The sequence below is a fragment of the Myotis myotis genome, unplaced genomic scaffold (genome assembly GCF_014108235.1).
Source record: "Myotis myotis isolate mMyoMyo1 unplaced genomic scaffold, mMyoMyo1.p scaffold_m19_p_17, whole genome shotgun sequence".
Lineage (NCBI taxonomy): Eukaryota > Metazoa > Chordata > Mammalia > Chiroptera > Vespertilionidae > Myotis > Myotis myotis.
Window position 1 is genome coordinate 13824050 of NW_023416321.1, and position 18876 is coordinate 13842925.

At 56.6% G+C, this 18876-nt stretch overlaps 2 protein-coding genes across 3 annotated transcripts; one reads left to right on the top strand and one right to left on the bottom strand.

Moving 5' to 3' along the window:
- The first annotated feature begins 7334 nt into the window (after positions 1–7334).
- Positions 7335–16342, top strand: LOC118672444 (glial fibrillary acidic protein). Of its 2 annotated transcripts, XM_036342118.1 has the most exons (10): positions 7335–7823; positions 8712–8772; positions 8971–9066; positions 9994–10155; positions 11319–11444; positions 11646–11866; positions 12290–12333; positions 12699–12818; positions 14053–14138; positions 14817–16342. In XM_036342118.1, the coding sequence occupies exons 1-10, from the start codon at positions 7363–7365 to the stop codon at positions 14856–14858; spliced, it is 1419 nt and encodes a 472-aa protein (XP_036198011.1). In that variant the 5' UTR covers positions 7335–7362; the 3' UTR covers positions 14859–16342. The 2 variants fall into 2 exon arrangements, with proteins under 2 accessions (XP_036198011.1, XP_036198012.1); XM_036342119.1 differs by lacking the exon at positions 12699–12818.
- A 769-nt stretch (positions 16343–17111) lies between these two features.
- On the bottom strand, positions 17112–18669 carry FAM187A (family with sequence similarity 187 member A). Its single transcript, XM_036340000.1, has one exon. The coding sequence runs from the start codon at positions 18645–18647 to the stop codon at positions 17403–17405; it is 1245 nt and encodes a 414-aa protein (XP_036195893.1). The 5' UTR covers positions 18648–18669; the 3' UTR covers positions 17112–17402.
- Positions 18670–18876: the final 207 nt, after the last annotated feature.

Consider the following 18876-nt stretch of genomic DNA (forward strand, 5'->3'; position numbering starts at 1 on the left):
CTCCCCACCCTCATGGGGGCTTTCCTCTTTACTCACTTGGATTGTGACAGTTCAACACAAGTTTTCCTCTGTCTCTCAGGGAAGACATGGCTGTCTGAATGAATTAATAGTGTAAACAAAATTACAGGAGCCCATGTTTAACTCACTTCTGAAAACAAGCATGTTAACGGTATTTAGCACATTGTGAGTGGCGTGTAAATAATGCCACTAACTTCCAGTGAGTCCTCGCTGTTTGGGGAGGGCAGCCTCCACTCTGGTGAGCTTCTCCCTGCTCGGTTTTGCCTCCTTTTTTGGAGGAGTGGTGAGGACACAAAGCCGAACTCTGAGTTCCTACCAGCTGCAGGCGTCTTCACACAACTTTGAGATCCTGTGAGTCCTAACGAAACATGCCCAGCCTGACGGTCGTGGCTCTGTGGTTGAGCGTCAACCTATGAACCAGGAGGTCATGGTTAGATTCCCAGTCAAGGCATATGCCCAGGATGCTGGCTCGATCCCCAGTAGAGGGCATGCAGGAGGCAGCTGATCAGTGATTCTCATCATTGATGTTTGTAAAGGTCTCTCCCTGTTCCTTTCTCTCTGAAATCAATAAAGATATATTTTTAAAAGGCAAAAAAAAAAAAAAAAAGCATGCCCAGAATTAGGCACCAAGTAGCATGTCAGGATTCAAACTGAGGTCTGGTCTTTTGCATGGCACCAAGCTGCTTCCCTTTAGAAGTGAACAGGCACCATTTTTTCCTGCACGCCTGGGGTTTCTCCTCTCCAATTAGTCTTAATGAGTTTCCCCCCCCCCTGTGTTCCATGATTCCCACAGAAGCCGTCACAGCTTCACATCTGTAGCCCCCAGCAGGCTGGCATGGTGCCGTGACCTTAGGAGGCCTTGCTGAGTGCTGGTTGGATTCAAATTGAATAACTTCCCTTTTCCTGGGGCCCTCACATATATTATCTCATTTGATCACCACCTCCACCCCTGCAAGTGCAGAGGCAGCAGGCACAGGGCAAGGCAGGCACTGGCAGCCGGGGCCGGGGGAGCCACACTGTACGAGGCAGAATTCACTTGGGCTGGGGGCAGCCCAAGCAAGTGGAAGAGGTCACTCTAGACAAGACTGTTCTGCAGATGGCCATTCGCTCAGCAAACATTTGTGGCTCCGCGGTGCAAATGTGCCCTCGGGCGACCCATTAAATGTACAAAGACTCTGCCGATGCAGTTAAGCATGTGTGGCTCCTGCCCTCAATCACAGGAGGTCGGGCTGAGAGTGCCCGCTCCCCAGAAGGCAGCCTGGCTGGTCCCAGGTTCCTGGGAGCTGGCAGGTGCCGAGGGCAGCAGTGAGCTGACAGCCAGCTCCCAGCTGATCTCCGTGGGCGGAGATGCGAGTCTGAGATTGGATTGTTCTCACATAAAGAGTGTCATCCGCGAGACACGGCAATTGATGGCTCCCCGGTCCACTGCGGGCCCAGCCTGCGCTAAGGTCCCTCTCCCTGCCTCTTCCACCTCGGTGATCTGGGCAGAGCCCCTGATTCCACTTCTGGGAGTTTGGAAATACTCTCCTCCCAGGCCCTTCACACCCACCTCAGGCCCCGCAGCTCAGGTCTGGACCCCACTCTGGAGCACAAACTCCTACCCAGTTCAGAGAACCCCTCTCAGTTCCAGGAGCTTCAGACACAGGGACCAAGACATGGTCCCTTCATGCAGGACCTCAGAACAGCACTGCTTCCTGTCCCTGAGTGTGAGCCAACCCTGCATCAGTGTGGAGACCTGTCCAAGGGAGAGGACTGGGCTTTCTCCTCTAGGCCTGGCCACCTGCAGCCATCTGCTTGGCCCCCCACAGAAGTCCTGCCTCCCAGACTTCTGCTTGTCTGTCCCCAGGTTCCCCCAGGAATGTCCTGACCCTTGGCTAATTTTGGAGGGATCCCGGTTCCCAGGGCCATCCTAGTTCATGGCCGTCTTCCCTTCCTCCATGGTTCTTTTGTGGAGGGGGACCCAGGAGAGTTTGGGATGGAGGTTTTGGGAGTAGAAGGGACCAGAGTCACCCCTCAGGCCCTGTGAACTGCTTTCCAGCTCACCACAAGGGCTCCCCTCGGCTCACCGCAGCCCTCCCGCCACTGGTCCCTGGTTCATCCTGTCCATTTGGAGGACCACTGGATTGGAAATAACAGACTGCCCGCCAGCCCTCTCCAGCCGGGGACACATCTGGTCCCCGCATTTCACCCTCCCAGAGGGATGCAGTCAGGCAGGAAGATGGAGGGGAGCGAGGAGCAGAGCAGATGGGGGAGGGGGGAGGAAGCAATTAAAAAGTGGGTCTTGGGGTTAGAGGTGAGAGATGGGGGAGGCCGGAGTGAGCCCTGACTGGGAGGGGGAGAAAGGGGAAAGAAAGAGCCCGAGCTTATTAACCCCAATGAAGCAGCCTGGCCCCTGGGTCTGTGCAGGTGAGTGAATTGATGATGCTTCAGATGACGACGTGCTGAGAGAAGGCAGGGAAGAGGAAAGGGAAGGAGACTGCTGGGGGGGGGGGGGGCAGCCAGGACTCCTGCAGCCACAGGAGTTGGGTGCTTCTAACCCGCAGAGGTTAGAAGCTGGACACAGGCTGCGGATGGCAGAGGAAGCTACCCTGGCCTGGGGCAGCCATCCTCCAACTGGAAGGAGATAACCTCTACCCTCAAGGGGCATCCAGCTGACAGTGAACCATGGGTTCTATCAGGGAGCTCCCACCCAAGGGGGAAGGGTGGCTCCTGTCCTGTGGGTACCTTAGTCTGCAGGGGGAAGCAGACCTATCCTTAGGGTGCTCCCAGTCTGATCCCAGTCCTAGCATTCGGAAGCCCCCATCCATGGGGAAAGACGTGGCCCTTCTCCTTAGGAAGCAGGCTGAGGTACAGAAGAGCCCCACCCCAGGACGGAGTTGGGCTGGGGAAGGGCAAGGATGGAGGAGTCAGGGAGGCCAGAAAGACTGGGAGACAGCCTCTACTCTGAGTTCCTCCTGGGCGGTTGGAGATATCTGACACGTGTCCCCCGGCAAACCCAAAGCCGGGGCAAACGGTGCTGGGTGAGGGGCGAACAGTGCTGACTCCCACCCTGTCCTCACTGGCTGCTGCCACCTGCGTCCTGTCCACACCGCCAACTAACTGCCTGTGTTGGGGGTGGGGACACTGTCCCTGCTCCACCAACATGAGGTGAACAGGATGCGGAAGCCCCTCCCCCCGGTGGACCCAGCTTCCAGTCTGGGCCCACCCATCACACATGTGCTAATATGTAGATATATAAATCACCAGGTGTTATTAAATGGGAGCTGTGATTTTTTTAAAATATATATTTTATTGATTTTTTTACAGAGAGGAAGGGAGAGAGATAGTTAGAAACAATCGATCAGCTGCCTCCTGCACATCTCCTACTGGGGATGTGCCCCCAACCCAGGTACATGCCCTTGACCAGAATCAAACCCGGGACCTTTCAGTCTGCAGGCCGACGCTCTATCCACTGAGCCAAACCGGTTTTGGCTGGGAGCTGTGATTTATCAAGCACCTGCTGCATCCTCCGGCTTTCCCTGATTTTATCCTCACAACTCCCTTGGCAGTGAGTGTGGCTAGTCCCATGTTAGTTGTAGGAGTGGAGACTCAGAGACAGGACCTTAAGTCAAGATCACACAGCTATGGAGTAGCCACAGTCCTGCTCTTTCCCTAGAGGGCATTGCCGCAGCCGTCAGAGGTAACCTGGGAGGAAAAAAAGGGGGTGATGCCTCTGGGTGAGCCCAGCTTTCTCTGCCTCCAGACCTGGTAAGCTGAGCACTGCCATCTAGTGGCCACCAGGGCCCGGTTCCCTTCCTCAGAGATGGGTCAGGGAACGGACACACTGAGTGGTGCACAAGGAGTCAGCCAGAGAGACCCATGTTCTCTTCATCCCACCTATACTTGCTGCCCCCCATGCTGTGCGGGTACTGGGAGGGCGGCAGGGGCTCCAGCGGAGCCGGTGGGCGCAGTCTAGTGGCAAAGCAGCCACTTGAATTAGAGGTTGGCAAATCTGGAAAACACTGGGCCCCTCGTGTGTGGGTTGAGGCCAGGTGTTGTGTTGGCCTGTCCTGCGAGACATGTGGGCCCTGTAGGCAGGTGGGCATCTTGACAGATTTATGACACAGGTGGGGGTGCAGGGGTAGAAGGTCATCTTCTATCTACTTCAACCTGAAGTGGGGCATGGCTTGGCTGAAGGCCCCCTGTAGAGGGGTTTTCGGGCATCCTCTCCCCATGGCCCACAGCTTTCTGCTGCCTGGTGAAGAAGTTGGTCTAGCGATTGGCCTGAGGCTTTAGATGTTGAGGCCCTCAGGTTGGTGAAGCAGGAGAGGAAACACCATGTAGATGGGACCTGAGCCAGTCCAGGAGGATGCAAATAGCAGTGGAGGCTGGGAGCTGTTTCTGCCTGGGGCAGATGTGCATCATAGTGGAGGGGGGTTGGGGGGTGGAAGAGACAACACAGCTGTCTAACAATAGGACTTGGTTAAATTAATGCATATAGAAGAAAACCATACAGCTCTTAAAATGATGATATATGTGCCGAGCCGGCACAGCCATGGGTAAACCTGAGAGGGGGTGGTGAAGGATGGAGAAGACAGACAAGAGAATAAAGCTGGGGCTAGGGGGACGCTCCCTCTCTAATGAGGAGACAGCACCACAGCCTGCAAGCCGAGTCTTTATTTTATAGCCAGATTCCACGAGGCAAAGTAAGGGCACAGTTGAGATGTTTATAATGTTCTCACGGGTTTCGAATCTACTCACTGACATGCACCTGATCAAGCTTTGCTTACTTGCTGCACCTCCTGCAGCCCATATCACTCAGTCACGTGGGACCACAGGTTCGAACCATAGGTCCCTCCAAGCAGGGACTTGCACGTGGCCATGAGAGGACCGTGCCTTCCAGCGGTTCTCAACCTGTGGGTCGTGACCCCTTTGGCGGTCGAACGACCCTTTCACAGGGGTCGCCTAAGACCATCCTGCATATCAGATATTTACGTGACAATTCATAACAGTAGCAACATGACAGTTATGAAGTAGCAACGAAAATAATTTTATGGTTGGGTTACAACATGAGGAACTGTATTTAAAGGGCCAGAAGGTTGAGAACCACTAGTCCAAGGCTTGAACCTGTCCAAACACTGTAGCCGTTCTCCACACACAGGTAGGATTCACTGGGCTACACTGACGAGCACTTCCTGCTCTTGTTAGGCCTTTTCCCTTTAGGACTGACTGCTCAGTGCTCATTTCAACTAGATTTCACTTGCACAAGAAGAGGAGGCTGCACTCTGTGCCTGGCCCAGCAAAGTGGAAAAGCAGCCGCTCCTAGCTACAGAGAGGAGCCCTGTCTTTCCCCAGCTCCTCCACCCACGACAAGGTCAAAAGTCACTAGCACCCCCTTCGGGATTCCCTCACCATGAAACTGCTCAAGCCCTGGGGTCAGATGTGGCTAAGACTTAGGGACTCTTACCTCCTCTCTCTGTGCTGGGACTCACACAGAGGATGCTGGGGAAGATGTTTTTCATGTGGGCATGTTATGGGCTGCATGCTGCGTTTCCCCCAGTGAGTCCCAGCTTCGGGGCCTCTAAGAGCTGGGGAGGGGGTGAGCAGCCAGGCCTTGTCTGCAGAGCTGGAGACCTGGCCGTGCTGGGTTGGCCACCCCAGGGCCTTCCCCTCATGCCCACTGAATGACTCACCTTGGCACAGACACAATGGTCAGGGGTGGGCACAGAGCCTGCTTCCCGCTCCACTCCAGCCCCGTCAGATGCTTTCCGAGAAGCTCTTTGAGCAGGGGGCTTGGGCTGCACCCTGCCTAACAGCCTGGCATCCTGGGATAAAAGCAGCACAGCCCCCTGCGGGTTGCCCTCGCTGCTCGGCGCCCTCACCGGCGGCGGAGAACAAGGCTCCATTCAGCAAGTGCCCAGCAAAAGGGATCAGAGGCCCAGGCGTGGGCAGCAGGCAGAGTGGGGGTGGGAAGAAGGCTGCCCACTTCCCAGAAGTCCAAGGACACGGATGGGTGGGGGTCCTGGGTGGGGTGCTGACTCTGTGGGACCAAAGTAAAGGGGGTAAATGGATTTGAATTCTCAAGGGGCAACAGGGCCCAGGCCCAGGTTCCCAGTTTGGAAGCAGTGGCTCATGGGTTCCCAAACTCACCTACCCCTAGAGGCCTTTCCCCGTCTTCTCAACCTGATGTGTGGGAACTCGAAGGAGATAAATCTCCAGTGGGAGAGTGAGGTGAGGGGTGGCCAGGGAAACAGGGTATTACAGGAACAAAGATGGGAGTAGGGACAGCCAGCTCATTCATAACTGCTTTGTGGAGCTGTCAAGGCCTGGGCTCTGGGAGGGGGTGCAGGGAAGCTGGGCACGGAAGGGTGAGCCCTGTGAGACTGAGCCAGGGAAAGGGCCAGAGAGTGCAGTGCCTGCCCCCTCTTGCCCTATCAGGACCCCCAAGTTCCTTTCATCATCCCCCACTGCTAGAGAGAGGCCTCAATTGACCCTCCAGACCAGCGGTCACCAACCTTTTGGACCTCACGCACCATTTGTGGTCCGCAGACTGCGGGTTGGTGATCACTGCTCCAGATAAAAGGCCAGTGATCAATTTCAGTCCACAGCCCCAGAACTCCAGGGAGTGGGAAGAAAGCAAAAATGCGGGATGCCTGTATTCAGAGGAATGGACTCCAGCAATCTCTTGGGAATTGGCTTGGCAAGAAACTGTAATACAGACTGTTCCTTAAGCATATTGGACAAACGCCTTTTCTCTTTTTTTAAAGTTAAATTTCTGCTTTTTAAAAATATATTCTATTGATTTTTTTAACAGAGAGGAAGGGAGAGGAATAGAGAGTTAGAAACATCGACAAGAGATAAACATCAATCAGCTGTCTCCTGCACACCTCCTACTGGAGATGTGCCCGCAACCAAGGTACGTGCCCGCAACCAAGGTACGTGCCCGCAACCAAGGTACATGCCCTTGACCGGAATCGAACCTGGGACCCTTGAGTCCGCAGGCCGACGCTCTACCCACTGAGCCAAACCGGTTAGGGCGGTCCAGCCTTTTCTTAACCCACCTTCCTAGAGAAAGGGTCTCCTTGTCCAGTGATTGGTCCTCAGACCTACCATCTGGCCCCAGGCAGTGCCCACCAGTACCTCTGACTGTGGCCAGGCTGGGGCTGGCATGCCCAGGAGGCCCTGCCTCTGGGCACAATGACCTCAGTGGGGTGAGAAGAACGCTCCCCATGGCTGGACTGCAACCCAGCCCCACCTCCTCAGGCTATGCCAGGGGGTGTTGCCAGGGACAATCTGGCCTGTGTCAAGACAGCCCCTTCCTTCATAAAGCCCTCGCATCCTAGGAGCCCGCAGAGCCAGGCCAGGATGGAGAGGAGACGGGTCACCTCAGCTGCCCGCCGCGCCTATGTTTCCTCCTCGGAGATGGTGGTGGGGGGCCTGACTCCCAGCCACCGCTTGGTTCCAGGCACCCGCTTCTCCCTGGCTCGAATGCCACCCCCACTCCCGGCCCGGGTAGACTTCTCCTTGGCCGGGGCACTCAACACCGGCTTCAAGGAGACACGGGCCAGTGAGCGGGCAGAGATGATGGAGCTCAATGACCGCTTCGCCAGTTACATCGAGAAGGTGCGCTTCCTGGAACAGCAGAACAAGGCACTGGCTGCGGAGCTGAACCAGCTGCGGGCCAAGGAGCCCACCAAGCTGGCCGACGTCTACCAGACTGAGCTGCGCGAGCTGCGCCTGCGGCTCGATCACCTCACCGCCAACTGCGCCCGGCTCGAGGTCGAGAGGGACAATCTGGCGCAGGACCTGGGCACCCTGAGGCAGAAGTGAGGAGGGCGCCTGGGAGAGGGGCCTCATGAGCAGGGAGGACTGAGCCCCCAGGAGGAAGTGCCCGCAGGCCTGCGGAGACTCAAGCCGGGGCTCTGCCTCCCTGCTCACTGGTTTCCACATCTCTGGGAAGGGAGGGCTGTCCTTGCTCCCCCAAATGATGGCAGGGACTGGGAGAAGGCTCAGGGCCTCAGAGATTTCGTTCCCCAAGACCTTCTGCCAGGAAAAAGGGCACGCTCAGCACCTGCCCCTTGGTTAAGTCTGTGCTAGAGCAGTCAGGGGCCCCAGTTAGTTGTGTGTTTCATTCACTCTGGGGCCCTGTGATTGTGGGCAGGGAGTGCACCTATTCTGAGCCTGGGTGCACAGAGAGGAGAACACGGAAGGGAAGGACTGGGCCTGGGGGTAAAGGGAGGCGGGGAAAGAGCAGGAAAGCCTGGCTTCAGAACACAGGTGACTTGGTCTGTCACCAGCTTATGATCCTAGGCAAGGCTTCAACTTGCACAGCTGTGAAGCAGAGATCTTAATAACACCCATTTCCAAAGACCCGGGGGGAACCCCAGGGGCTTGGTACTTTGCTGAGCCAGCTGGGCATGCGTGTGTGCCCTCAAGTGCAGGAGGACGTGTGTGTGTGCCAGTAGCGGTGAGTGTGTGATGGTGGAAGCGCCTGTGTGAGCAGGAGCAGGTGCAGCAACCCTGATAAGGCACCTTAGTAATGAGTTACAGCCAAGGCCCTCAGCTGTTCACTTTCCTGGCCAAGGCTCTCCTTTGGCCCCTCCACTAGTCCTGGATTGGGGGGTGCTCTCTGGCAGCCACCTCCAGGGAGATTGGGGCCGGGGTCCAAGAGTCCTCAGAAGAGCATGGACCCAGGAATGTGTCCCCTACCCCAGGCTCCAGGATGAAACCAACCTGAGGCTGGAGGCCGAGAACAACCTGGCTGCCTATCGACAGGTCAGGGGGGTGGAAGGGTGGGGCGCAGGAGGCGGGAAAGGGTTGATGGCAGCCCACCCAAACACGGGCCCCCACCAGCCCTCCTGAGCAATGTGCGGCTCTCCCAGCCCCCGAAGGGGGTGGGGGCACAGACAAGGCCAGGGAATGGGGAGGAAGAGTCTGGGGTCAGAGTGGCCCTTTGCCTCCTCCCTACTTTAGGAGGCAGATGAAGCCACCCTGGCCCGTCTGGATCTGGAGAGGAAGATTGAGTCTCTGGAGGAGGAAATCCAGTTCTTGAGGAAGATCCATGAGGAGGTAAAGCCCAACAGAGAGATTGGAAGGGGTGGGGGTGGGGGGAGAGAGAGATTAAAAACAAAGAGAGAAATTGAGGAAGACAGAAATAGGGACAGACAAGAGAGCATCAACAGCCCCTGGTAAAATGCACACAGATACACACTCCACTTCCTGAGAATTACAAAAGTTTTGGGGCCTCTTTTTCTCCACTATAGCCCGTGGGGGGGACCTTTCCGTATAATCTCCTTTTCACAGGGGACACTGAAGCCCAAAGAGGTTGGAGCACTTGCTAAACTCACACAGTCTCTCTGACTCCATTCTGCCATCTGTCTCCATTTAACCGAGAACCATTCATAACGAAAAGGATCCCAATTAGCTCTGACCTCAGATCATGGATTCAGCATCCATGACCCCATGGAACCTGGGAGCCCACGGGCACACACGCACAGGAACTCAAACATTCTTTCTTTTTTTATTTTTTTTTAAAATATATTTTATTGATCTTCCACAGAGAGGAAGGGAGAGGGACAGAGAGTTAGAAACATCGATGAGAGAGAAACATCGATCAGCTGCCCCCTGCACACTCCCCACTGGGGATGTGCCCGCAACCAAGGCACATGCCCTTGACTGGAATCGAACCTGGGACCCTTGAGTCCGCAGGCCGACGCTCTATCCACTGAGCCAAACCGGTTAGGGCTCAAACACTCTTTCATAATGACACGGGTACACTTTCTGTCTCCTGCCTGTCCAGGCCTGGGGAGAGGACACCATGAGGCCCCAAAACGCCCCTGCCTCCTCTAGCCTGGGCCATGCACTTCCTCCGACTAGGGCTGTTCCATTTCCCTTAGCCATCATCGATGTCCGACAGGCAGGCAGAAGAGGGCAATCAGAAAACCCCAACTGCGGCCTGGGCTCTGAGCCCTGCTATCCCTTCTCTCACCTGGTCAGGAGGTGCGGGAGCTCCAGGGGCAGCTGGCCCGGCAGCAGGTCCATGTGGAGCTGGATGTGGCCAAGCCAGACCTCACAGCAGCCCTGAGAGAGATCCGCACGCAGTATGAGGCAGTGGCATCCAGCAACATGCACGAGGCAGAGGAGTGGTACCGGTCCAAGGTAACCCTGATTATGGGCCAGCCTGCCTCCTCCAGGCAGCCCTCCTGGCTCCATACAAGACACTCAGGGAAGCTGGGAGAGGATCTTCTCTGGGTGACTGACATTCACCAGACAAGTGAGGTGACTTGCCCAGAGACACACAGGCAATATTACTTCTAATAAGAACTTATTGCTACTATTACTATTATTATTTGACAACACTGTTGTGTGTCAGGCCTTGTGCTTTGCATAGATTATCTTACTATGAAGTAGGTACTGTTCTTTGATAGATGAGAAAACTGAAGTCCAGAAAGGTTAACTAATTTGCCCAAAGTCCACAGCTTCAAAGCGGTAGAGCTAGGTTTCCAACCCTAGCCAGCTCACTTGGGAGCCTGCATTCTTGATGCCTCTGCCATCTGTGTCTTGGATTATTGAGCATTTGCTGCATGCCAGGCACTGCCCAGGCTACAGAGACATGTCTGGCCAGGAAGATGTGATGTGCACCCAAGTATGGTGTCTTATGGACAACACTGCAGGGCAGAGTCTATATACAATGTGGGGACCAGGGAAGGTATCATGGAAGGGAGGGTAGTTGGCCTAAGCAGGACCAGCAGGCCATAAAGAGAAGAGCGAAGGGGCATTCTGAGTGCAGGACAGAGCATGTGTAGAGGCCTGGAGGCAGAAGGGCACAGAGAGGTGGGGCCCGGAGATGCTGGCCCAGGACACAGAGCTGAGGAGTGTGAGTGGCAGAAGCCAATGATGGTTCTGAGCAGACTGCGGCCTGATGGAGCCCCGAGGGCTTGGCTGCCAGCTGGGGGAGGGAGGGCTATTAGAACCCATTACTGTCCAGGTGGGGGAAACAGGGTTCAGGCCTGTAGATGGAGGTGTCAGTGCAGGAGATTCTGGGTTCTGTGGCAATTCTGCTCGTTCATTCATTCATTCCGCGACCAGGCATCGTGCTAGGTGCTGAAGACGCAGCAGTGGTTTCTGGTCTGCTACCCATGGGTCACAGCCTCTGGGAATAATCCCACCCAGGGCCAGTGTCCTGGGGCGACCGAGACCACAGCCCTGGGGTTCTGCCCACCTCCCTGATTTCCCAGAGACCGTGCCTTGCCAGGGCCCACACAGCTCCCCACCTGCGGCTGCCACCCGCCCTTCAGCTTAGGGCCTTCTTCCCCATCTAGTTTGCGGACCTGACAGACGCCGCTGCCCGCAACGCGGAGCTGCTCCGCCGGGCCAAGCATGAGGCCAACGACTACCGGCACCAGCTGCAGGTGTTGACCTGCGACCTGGAGTCCTTGCGCGGGACGGTGAGCGTGGGTGGACGGGGCAGAGAACTGAGGCTGGCGAGCGGGAGGAGGGACCTGCCACCCCCAGGGATGCTAGAGGAGAGGGGCCAAGGGTGGGACCAGGACTGGGGGCGGGGCCAGAGCGAAGGCGGGGCGGGGCCTCAAAGGCCTCCCGAGCTGGTCCCATGTACCTCGAGGGACCGGCTGGCTTCCACCCTTCAGAACCAGTCCCTGGAGAGGCAGATGCGGGAGCAGGAGGAGCGTCACGCGCGGGAGGTAGCGAGTTACCAGGAGACCCTGGCCCGGCTGGAGGAGGAGGGGCAGACCCTCAAGGACGAGATGGCCCGGCACCTGCAGGAGTACCAGGACCTGCTCAACATCAAGCTGGCCCTGGACATGGAGATCGCCACCTACAGGAAGCTGCTGGAGGGCGAGGAGAACCGGTGAGCCTGTCCAGCCCCCTCCTAACCCAGTGCCCAGCACAGTGCTCCCATAACACACAGTAGGCATTCCATAAATGTTTGATGAATGAGTGAATGCGTTCAACTCAACCGAAGTTGATTAGGTCCCAGGGCAAGGACTTAAACTAAAAGGCTCATCCCGCCACCCTCCCAACAATAATTGGACTTCTTTTCCCCTGACCTATCTCTTGTGCCTCCTCAGAACTGTCTTTGCCATCCTCCAAGTCCCCATCTTCCATAACATCCGAGCCCCTTGCAGACTCTTGGAGCTCCATGGAACATGTTGGCTGCTGAGGAAAATTAGGAAATGCGCTCCTTGAGGCTGTCATGATGACCCTGAGTCAGGGCCTGGCCTGGGATGTCCTTGGGCGGCCTGGTCACTGCTCTCCCTCCGCTGTCTTTCAGCATCACCATTCCTGTGCAGACCTTCTCCAACCTGCAGATCCGAGGTCAGTAGAGCAGGCCGAGTGGCCAGGGTATAGGGTTAATGCCCCTCCCCCAGGCCTGTGGGCTGCTGCTCTGGCCTGGGGCTGAGAACCTGGGTAAAAGGGTCCGGGGTGCTCCTTGGGGGCCTTCATGATTCACCATGGAGTTTCTGGCCAGAACACACCATCCCAGGGCATCTTAGGTGGGGCTTGCAGCCACTCCTGTCCTGCTCTGCCCTGTGTCCCCCTTTCATCCCTGCACCCCATTCCCTACAGAATTGGGTGAGGGTCTCAACCTCTGTCCTGTCTGCAGATCCCTGAACACTTGCAGATCCTCTGCCCATCTGAGTGTTTTATGTTTTTGTTTTTTCAACTGCTTGTCACTACAGGGGGCAAAAGCACCAAAGAAGGGGAAGGTCACAAGGTCACAAGACATCTCAAAAGCCTCACAGTACAAGTTATACCAATTCAGGCTCACCAGATTGTAAACGGAGCCCCGCCGGCTCTCGGTTAGCTGCCCGCCTCCCAGACACGGTGCTTTTCCCCACTCGGCAGGGAGGGAGCCTCACCAAGTCCATGTTCCCCATCCTCCTGGGCTCCCTCCTCCCAGGTTTCCCTAAAGGGCCAGCCTGTGCCATCTTCCCAGCAACCTCAGTGCCTGGCACAGGGTAAATGTAGGTGAAACTAGCAGACCGGCTGGTGTTCGGGGTGATATGTCCTCAGGTGCTCAGAGGAGATGCTCTGGGGCCTCTGAGCAAATGCCAGCCTCCTCCTCCCTCCTTCCCCACCTGAGGGGGCCCCTAGGGCCTCTGTGCCCAGCGGCAAGCTCTCTGCTTGAGTCGTCGGTCCCCGAGGCTCCGTTGCTCAGCTCAATGCTGGTTCAGCCCCGAGGATTATTTCCCCCTGGACCGCTGCTCTTGTAGTGAATAAAGTTTTACACTCCCTGCTCTTAATTTTAAATATTAGTGAGTGTTATATTTTTCTCTCTGAGGGGAAAAGCTAAATTACTTCTTACTTGTATGTGGGCCTCAGCTACGGGGGGAAAAGTCTTCTTCTTCTGGGCTAGACATTTAGGAAGTAGATATGTATGTCCTAGGACTTAGTTCAGCATCAGAAAAGATAATGGGGGAGGGGGGTGCCAGCTAGAGGTAATACTGCCAAGTCCCAGACAGTAAAGGGCTACTGGGGCCCAGAGAAGTGGCAGAGAGAAGTAGGAGAGGGGAGGAGGGACAGGAAAGGGACCCACCTGTACTGAGCCAATCACTGCACATACATGATTTCAGTCGACTGACTCCTCACTCCCACCTAGAGAAGTAGGCACCATGTCCCTATTTTACAGATGAGGAAACTGGGGCTGGGAGAGGTAAAGTAACTTGCCCACAGTCGTGTGGCTGGTTAGTGGCTGAGCTGGGACTCTGGCTCTGGCCTGCCTGGTTTCAAAGCCCATGTGATCCTACCTCGACACAGGGTTGTGTTGTCAGAAAGCCAGGTCCCGGGCAAAGGCTCACAGAGGGACTAAACACAGCCAGGCCAGGAGAGCCAGCAGGGCAGTGGACAGAGTAGCCAGGACTTGCCCAACACAGCGGGGACCGGGGGGTCGCCAGCCCGTGGAAGAGCCGAGGCCCTCCCTGCCCGGTTGGATAGGCCTCTGTACTCATGCTCTGGGGGTGACAGGAGCCAGGGTGGCAGAGGACGTCTAGTGCCCGAGAGCCCACAGGAGGCCTCCTCTCCTCACATCCACAGAAACCAGCCTGGACACCAAGTCCGTGTCGGAAGGCCATCTCAAGAGAAACATCGTGGTGAAGACTGTGGAGATGCGGGATGGAGAGGTGAGGACAGCAGCCCTGAGGTTCTGGCCCCGTCAGCCCTGGCTGCCCCAGGAATTCTTGAGGCCAGGCTCTGGAATGAAGCCGGAACTGGCACATGGAAGGGTCTTGATAACTCACAGGGCTCTCCAGGGAGGCTCTGGAAGAGGGGAAGGAAGCTGGATGTGGTTAGATTCCCCACCCCCTCCGCCGGCAGTTCTAAGGGGAGCCTGGGTGCCTCGGCCACGGGATGGGTCCTGACGTGGGCTTTCTCCCTTTCTCACCCTAACTCAGGTACCCCCAGCGCCAGGCCTGGGGGAGAGAGAAAGAAAATTAAAGACATTAGCAGTTTTCTCTACCAACTTTCCATTTCCAGCTTGGTTAAAGGAACCTTCCAGAGGAATGGGAAAAGGGGATTTGGCATAACCTACTCCCCATCACACCAACAACAGCACTAGTTAATTTCACACCATCAGCTCCCCATGTGCCTGGCACGGTGCTAAATGATTTACAGGTGTGACCTCATCCCCCCCCCCCCCCCCCCCGTCCGACTGCTGCTCGAGGGAGTTCTGGTTACCATCATAGAAAGCAAAGACCCAGGGAGTCTGGGGACTTGCCCACGGTCACAGAGCCTGGCAGTGGTGGGCCCGGGGTCGGTGTGAGCTCCTGACTGTGGCACTGTGCACCTTCTCTGTCCCGCAGGTCATTAAGGAGTCCAAGCAGGAGCACAAGGACGTGATGTGAGGCGGGAACCACCCGGAGGCCCCTGTCCCCTATCGGGAGGGGCCTGCAGCAGTAAACAGGATCGCTGCCCCTCCTCTGATCGCTCATTTCCCCAGACCTGAGTTCCCACCACCCCGTTGCAGCTGCTCCCCACGACGTCTCTATGCCAGCTTTTGCCCTAGGCTCCATCCGCAGTAGGCCCACCAGACAGCACCCACCTCACTCCCAGCAACTCCATCTAAAAGGGCACTCACCCCAAAGGGGCAGCCTGGAGGGGCATGGCCAGAAGCTTGGGTTAGAATTGGGAGGGAAGAGAGAAGTTGGGGAGGGCCTAGAGACCTAATAAATCACTCTCCATAGCCTAATCCCTGTTGTCATGGCAACCGTTGTCAGAGCTGGCGGTCTCTGGGCTATCTGGGAAGTGGGCCTTGGAGTGTCCTCGGCTGCTGGAGGAAAACCGAGACTCTGAGACAGGAAGGGGAAGTTCCCACAGGCATGGTAGCCCTGGCCAGCGGCTCATTCTTAACCTAGACCGAGCCTGGCCGGTCTGATAGTAGGCGGGGGTATCCTACCACCTGGCGTCCCCAGCAGACAGAATTCCTGGCCTGCCCAGAGGGAATGATGATTCAAGTGTCTCAGCCTCACTGAGCTGCCATGTGGGCAGTGGGAGCTTGATTCTCAGCACTAGGGGGTCTTAGTCTACGTAGAGAGGGCAGTGGTGCTAGGAAGGAGTAGCGGGGGCTGCTTGGCCCCTAGGGGTCAGTTCATGGAGGTCAAGCCCAGGAGGACATCCCCCATACAGGCTGGGGGAGGGAGGCAGGTAGAGTGGAGGAGGGAGGAGGAGGATGCTAGGCATCAGAGTTGGGGTTTGGGATGACCAGCTATACTTGGCCTCTGGGTCGTGGGAATCAAAGAAGTGATGCATCCTCTTGAAGATACTGAAATAAGAGAAAAAGGGGCTGCCGTCCACAGGGGCAGGGCACCCTTTGTTCAGGTCTAAAGGCCCCTTCCTTGCTGCAGAATCCCTGTCCACCCAAAGCCTCTGAGCCCCTGCAGCTGCTGCCTCCCAACCCAGCAGATACCGCTGGGTGAAGCCAACGCCATCCATCTGCCTGTCTGTGCCCCATAGTGACCTGATGCTTTTCCCTAAACTACGGGCCCTGTGGTCCCCTCTTACTCAAATGCAAGATGCACCCAGTAGTCTAGGTAGCACTCTCTTTTATAATTCAGGAAATGGAGGCACAAGCAGAGTGAAGACCCTGGTTTGGGTCCCTGCGGCCTGGAGAGGGAGCACACACGTCCACCCGGAGCATCTACTCTGCTTTCCGCAGGAGGATTGTGGGGAGCGTGGGATTATCTGTGCCCAGAAATGAGGCTGAGAGGACCCACCCCAGGGGCCCCCTCTTCCCTCTAAGGCAGCGGTTCTCAACCTGTGGGTCGCGACCCGTTTGGCAGTCGAACGACCCTTTCACAGGGGTCGCCTAAGACCATCCTGCATATCAGATATTTACATTAGGATTCATAACGGTAGCAACATGACAGTTATGACGTAGCAACGAAAATAATTTTATGGCTGGGTCACAACGTGAGGAACTGTATTTAAAGGGCCAGAAGGTTGAGAACCACTGCTAAGACTAATGGGAGGGAGAGATGGGAATCTCTTTCCAAGACTTGGTGCCCTTTCTCTGACTCCCTCCTGCCACCCACCGATGCCTTTAGTCACTGAGGTAAATAAAGCCAACTGCTGTGGCCGCCCTCTGAGTGGACTCTGATCTGTTCAGGAGAAGCTGGCGCCCGGGGAAGGGAGCAGCAAGTAACCTTGCACAAGACCCAGCGTGCTTCTTGTCACTGACCCTCTCCAGAGCTCAACACCCCCCATAGCAGCAGCCACATGACAAGTCCCACCTCCAACCCTGCTCTGCCAGAGCAGTCCTGGTGCCCCCCACAACCCCCCCCCCTTTGCTCCCAGCTCCTCTTCTCACCCCCAGTCTCCAGCATGGGTGCAGTCTCTCAGGAAAGCCCTGAATTTGACCTCCATTTTCCTCATCCATTTCCCCTGTCCTAGTCTTTACCTTTATTTCCAGACCTGCCATTTCTACCAGCCGGTCCCAGGACAAGGCTGGGAGGAAGGCAGAGAGGACATATACGTGGCTCCCCCACTCTTTTCTTCCTTCCTCTCCATGATACCCCCGATTTAACCAGCACCCACTTGGCAGTCCTCAAAGGCAAGAAAAGAAAGCACCTCAAACACTGCTCGATACTGAATAGGCCATTTAATAAATATGAGGTTCCCTTCCTCCTCCTCTCACCTGATGAAGTCAGAAGACATGTGCACCTTGGCTACTTGCATCACAGCCTCTGTCCCATGTCCCACCTGCCTCAGGCTTCTCCACTTCCCAGACCAGGCCCCAGACGTGCCCATGAAAACAGGGAGCAGGGTGTCACTCACAAACTTGTTCGCACTCCCTTGCCACACGTCCCAGCCCAGGATGCCCACGCAGAAGCACCTGGAATCATTTAACACATTTGAGCACAGCTGGTCTTCGGAGAGGGTGGAGAGAGAACCTAGCGAGAGAAGCTGGGATAACAGCGAAACACGTAGCAGCAGCAGCGACAAAGGTGGATGGTGACGAAGACTGCGGTGAGGAGCAGGTACCCTATCAGGGTGAGTTCCAAAGCAGAGCGGACCTCGGGGTCCGAGAGTGAGACCTTGTAGCGCCCTTGAGATGCCACGCCCAGTCGGAACCCAGCGACCCGCTCGCCCTGCCGCCAGCAATAGTAGATGCCCCTGTCGTCCAGCTGAGTGAAGCGGATGTGGAGATGGTTGCCATGGTCGATGAAGACCCTCATGGACCTATTGGTGCCCTGCAAGTACTGCGTGCGGTACAAGTGCTGGCGGTCCTTGTCCCAGGCCACAGCGTGCTCTGGCCGGGCCCCGGGACAGGAGATGATGAGCCCATGACTCAGCCTCTGCTGGTGGTACTGGATGGGCACCTGGGGCAGCCAGGGCCGTCTGCCCACTTTGGACACATAGTTTAAAATGGCCATCAGCCTTCCCCGGATCTTTGTTGTATTCTTGCAGGGCACCAGGCAGCTTTGGACCAGCAGCTCGGGTGTGTGGTCCCTGACCTTGGCCTGAAGCTTCCTGGGCACAGCCCGTGAACCACAGGACACCACGTCCGGCACTGTCTTGCGGTAGCGTGGGGAGAGGTCTGGGCTCTGCAGATAGCAGAGGCCAATGCGCCACTGCTCCCCGCGGACCCCGCAGCGGTCACAGGGGGTCCACTCCCAGAAGGTGGTGAAGACGTGGAGGCTCCCATGGTAGTCGTCTGCAAAGGGCTCCTGGCCCAGGTCCTTGAAGGTGGCCACCATCCCCTCGCTGCTCTGGATGTCCACATCGTAGGCATAGAAGTAGTCCCCCTTGCGGGTGCCACAGAAATACAAGCCCGAGTCCTCAGGCTGGGCCCGGAAGACCACCAGGCTGAACATGCGGATGCTGAAGCGAACCAGCAGGTCACTGCCCACCCGTACCTGGGATGCCGCCGTCAGCATCTGCCCATCGAAGTCCGTCAGCACTTTGGTGCGGCTGCTACCAAGGCGCTCCTGATAGTACCAGACCACAGCAGACACCTCCTCGGGCTTACAGTGGCAGGGCAGCTCGAAGCTCATGTCGGCCAGGTAGGCTGCATTATCGAACATCAGGAAAGCAGGGCAGGGGGTCCTCTGAAAAATGTTCTCCTTCTCCACGATTTCAAAGGCCCGGAGACTCCCCCCTGCCCACAGGAGCACAATGATGTGGGGCAGGTTCATGCCTGAAGGAGGGTCGGGTCGGAGGGGGGAAACCAGGGCACCACAGGCCTATGAGGCTGCTAGAATTCACCGCTGGAGGAAAGGATAAAGCAGCCAAGAAAAGCAGCAACCATCTGCAGGGGAAGCGGCCAAAGGCAAGGCCATTTATTCCCAGCCGGTGTACAGGAGGCCCTTCTCATGTGGCCAGATGCCCTTCCAATGTGATCTCGAGGAAGAACCATTCTAGAAC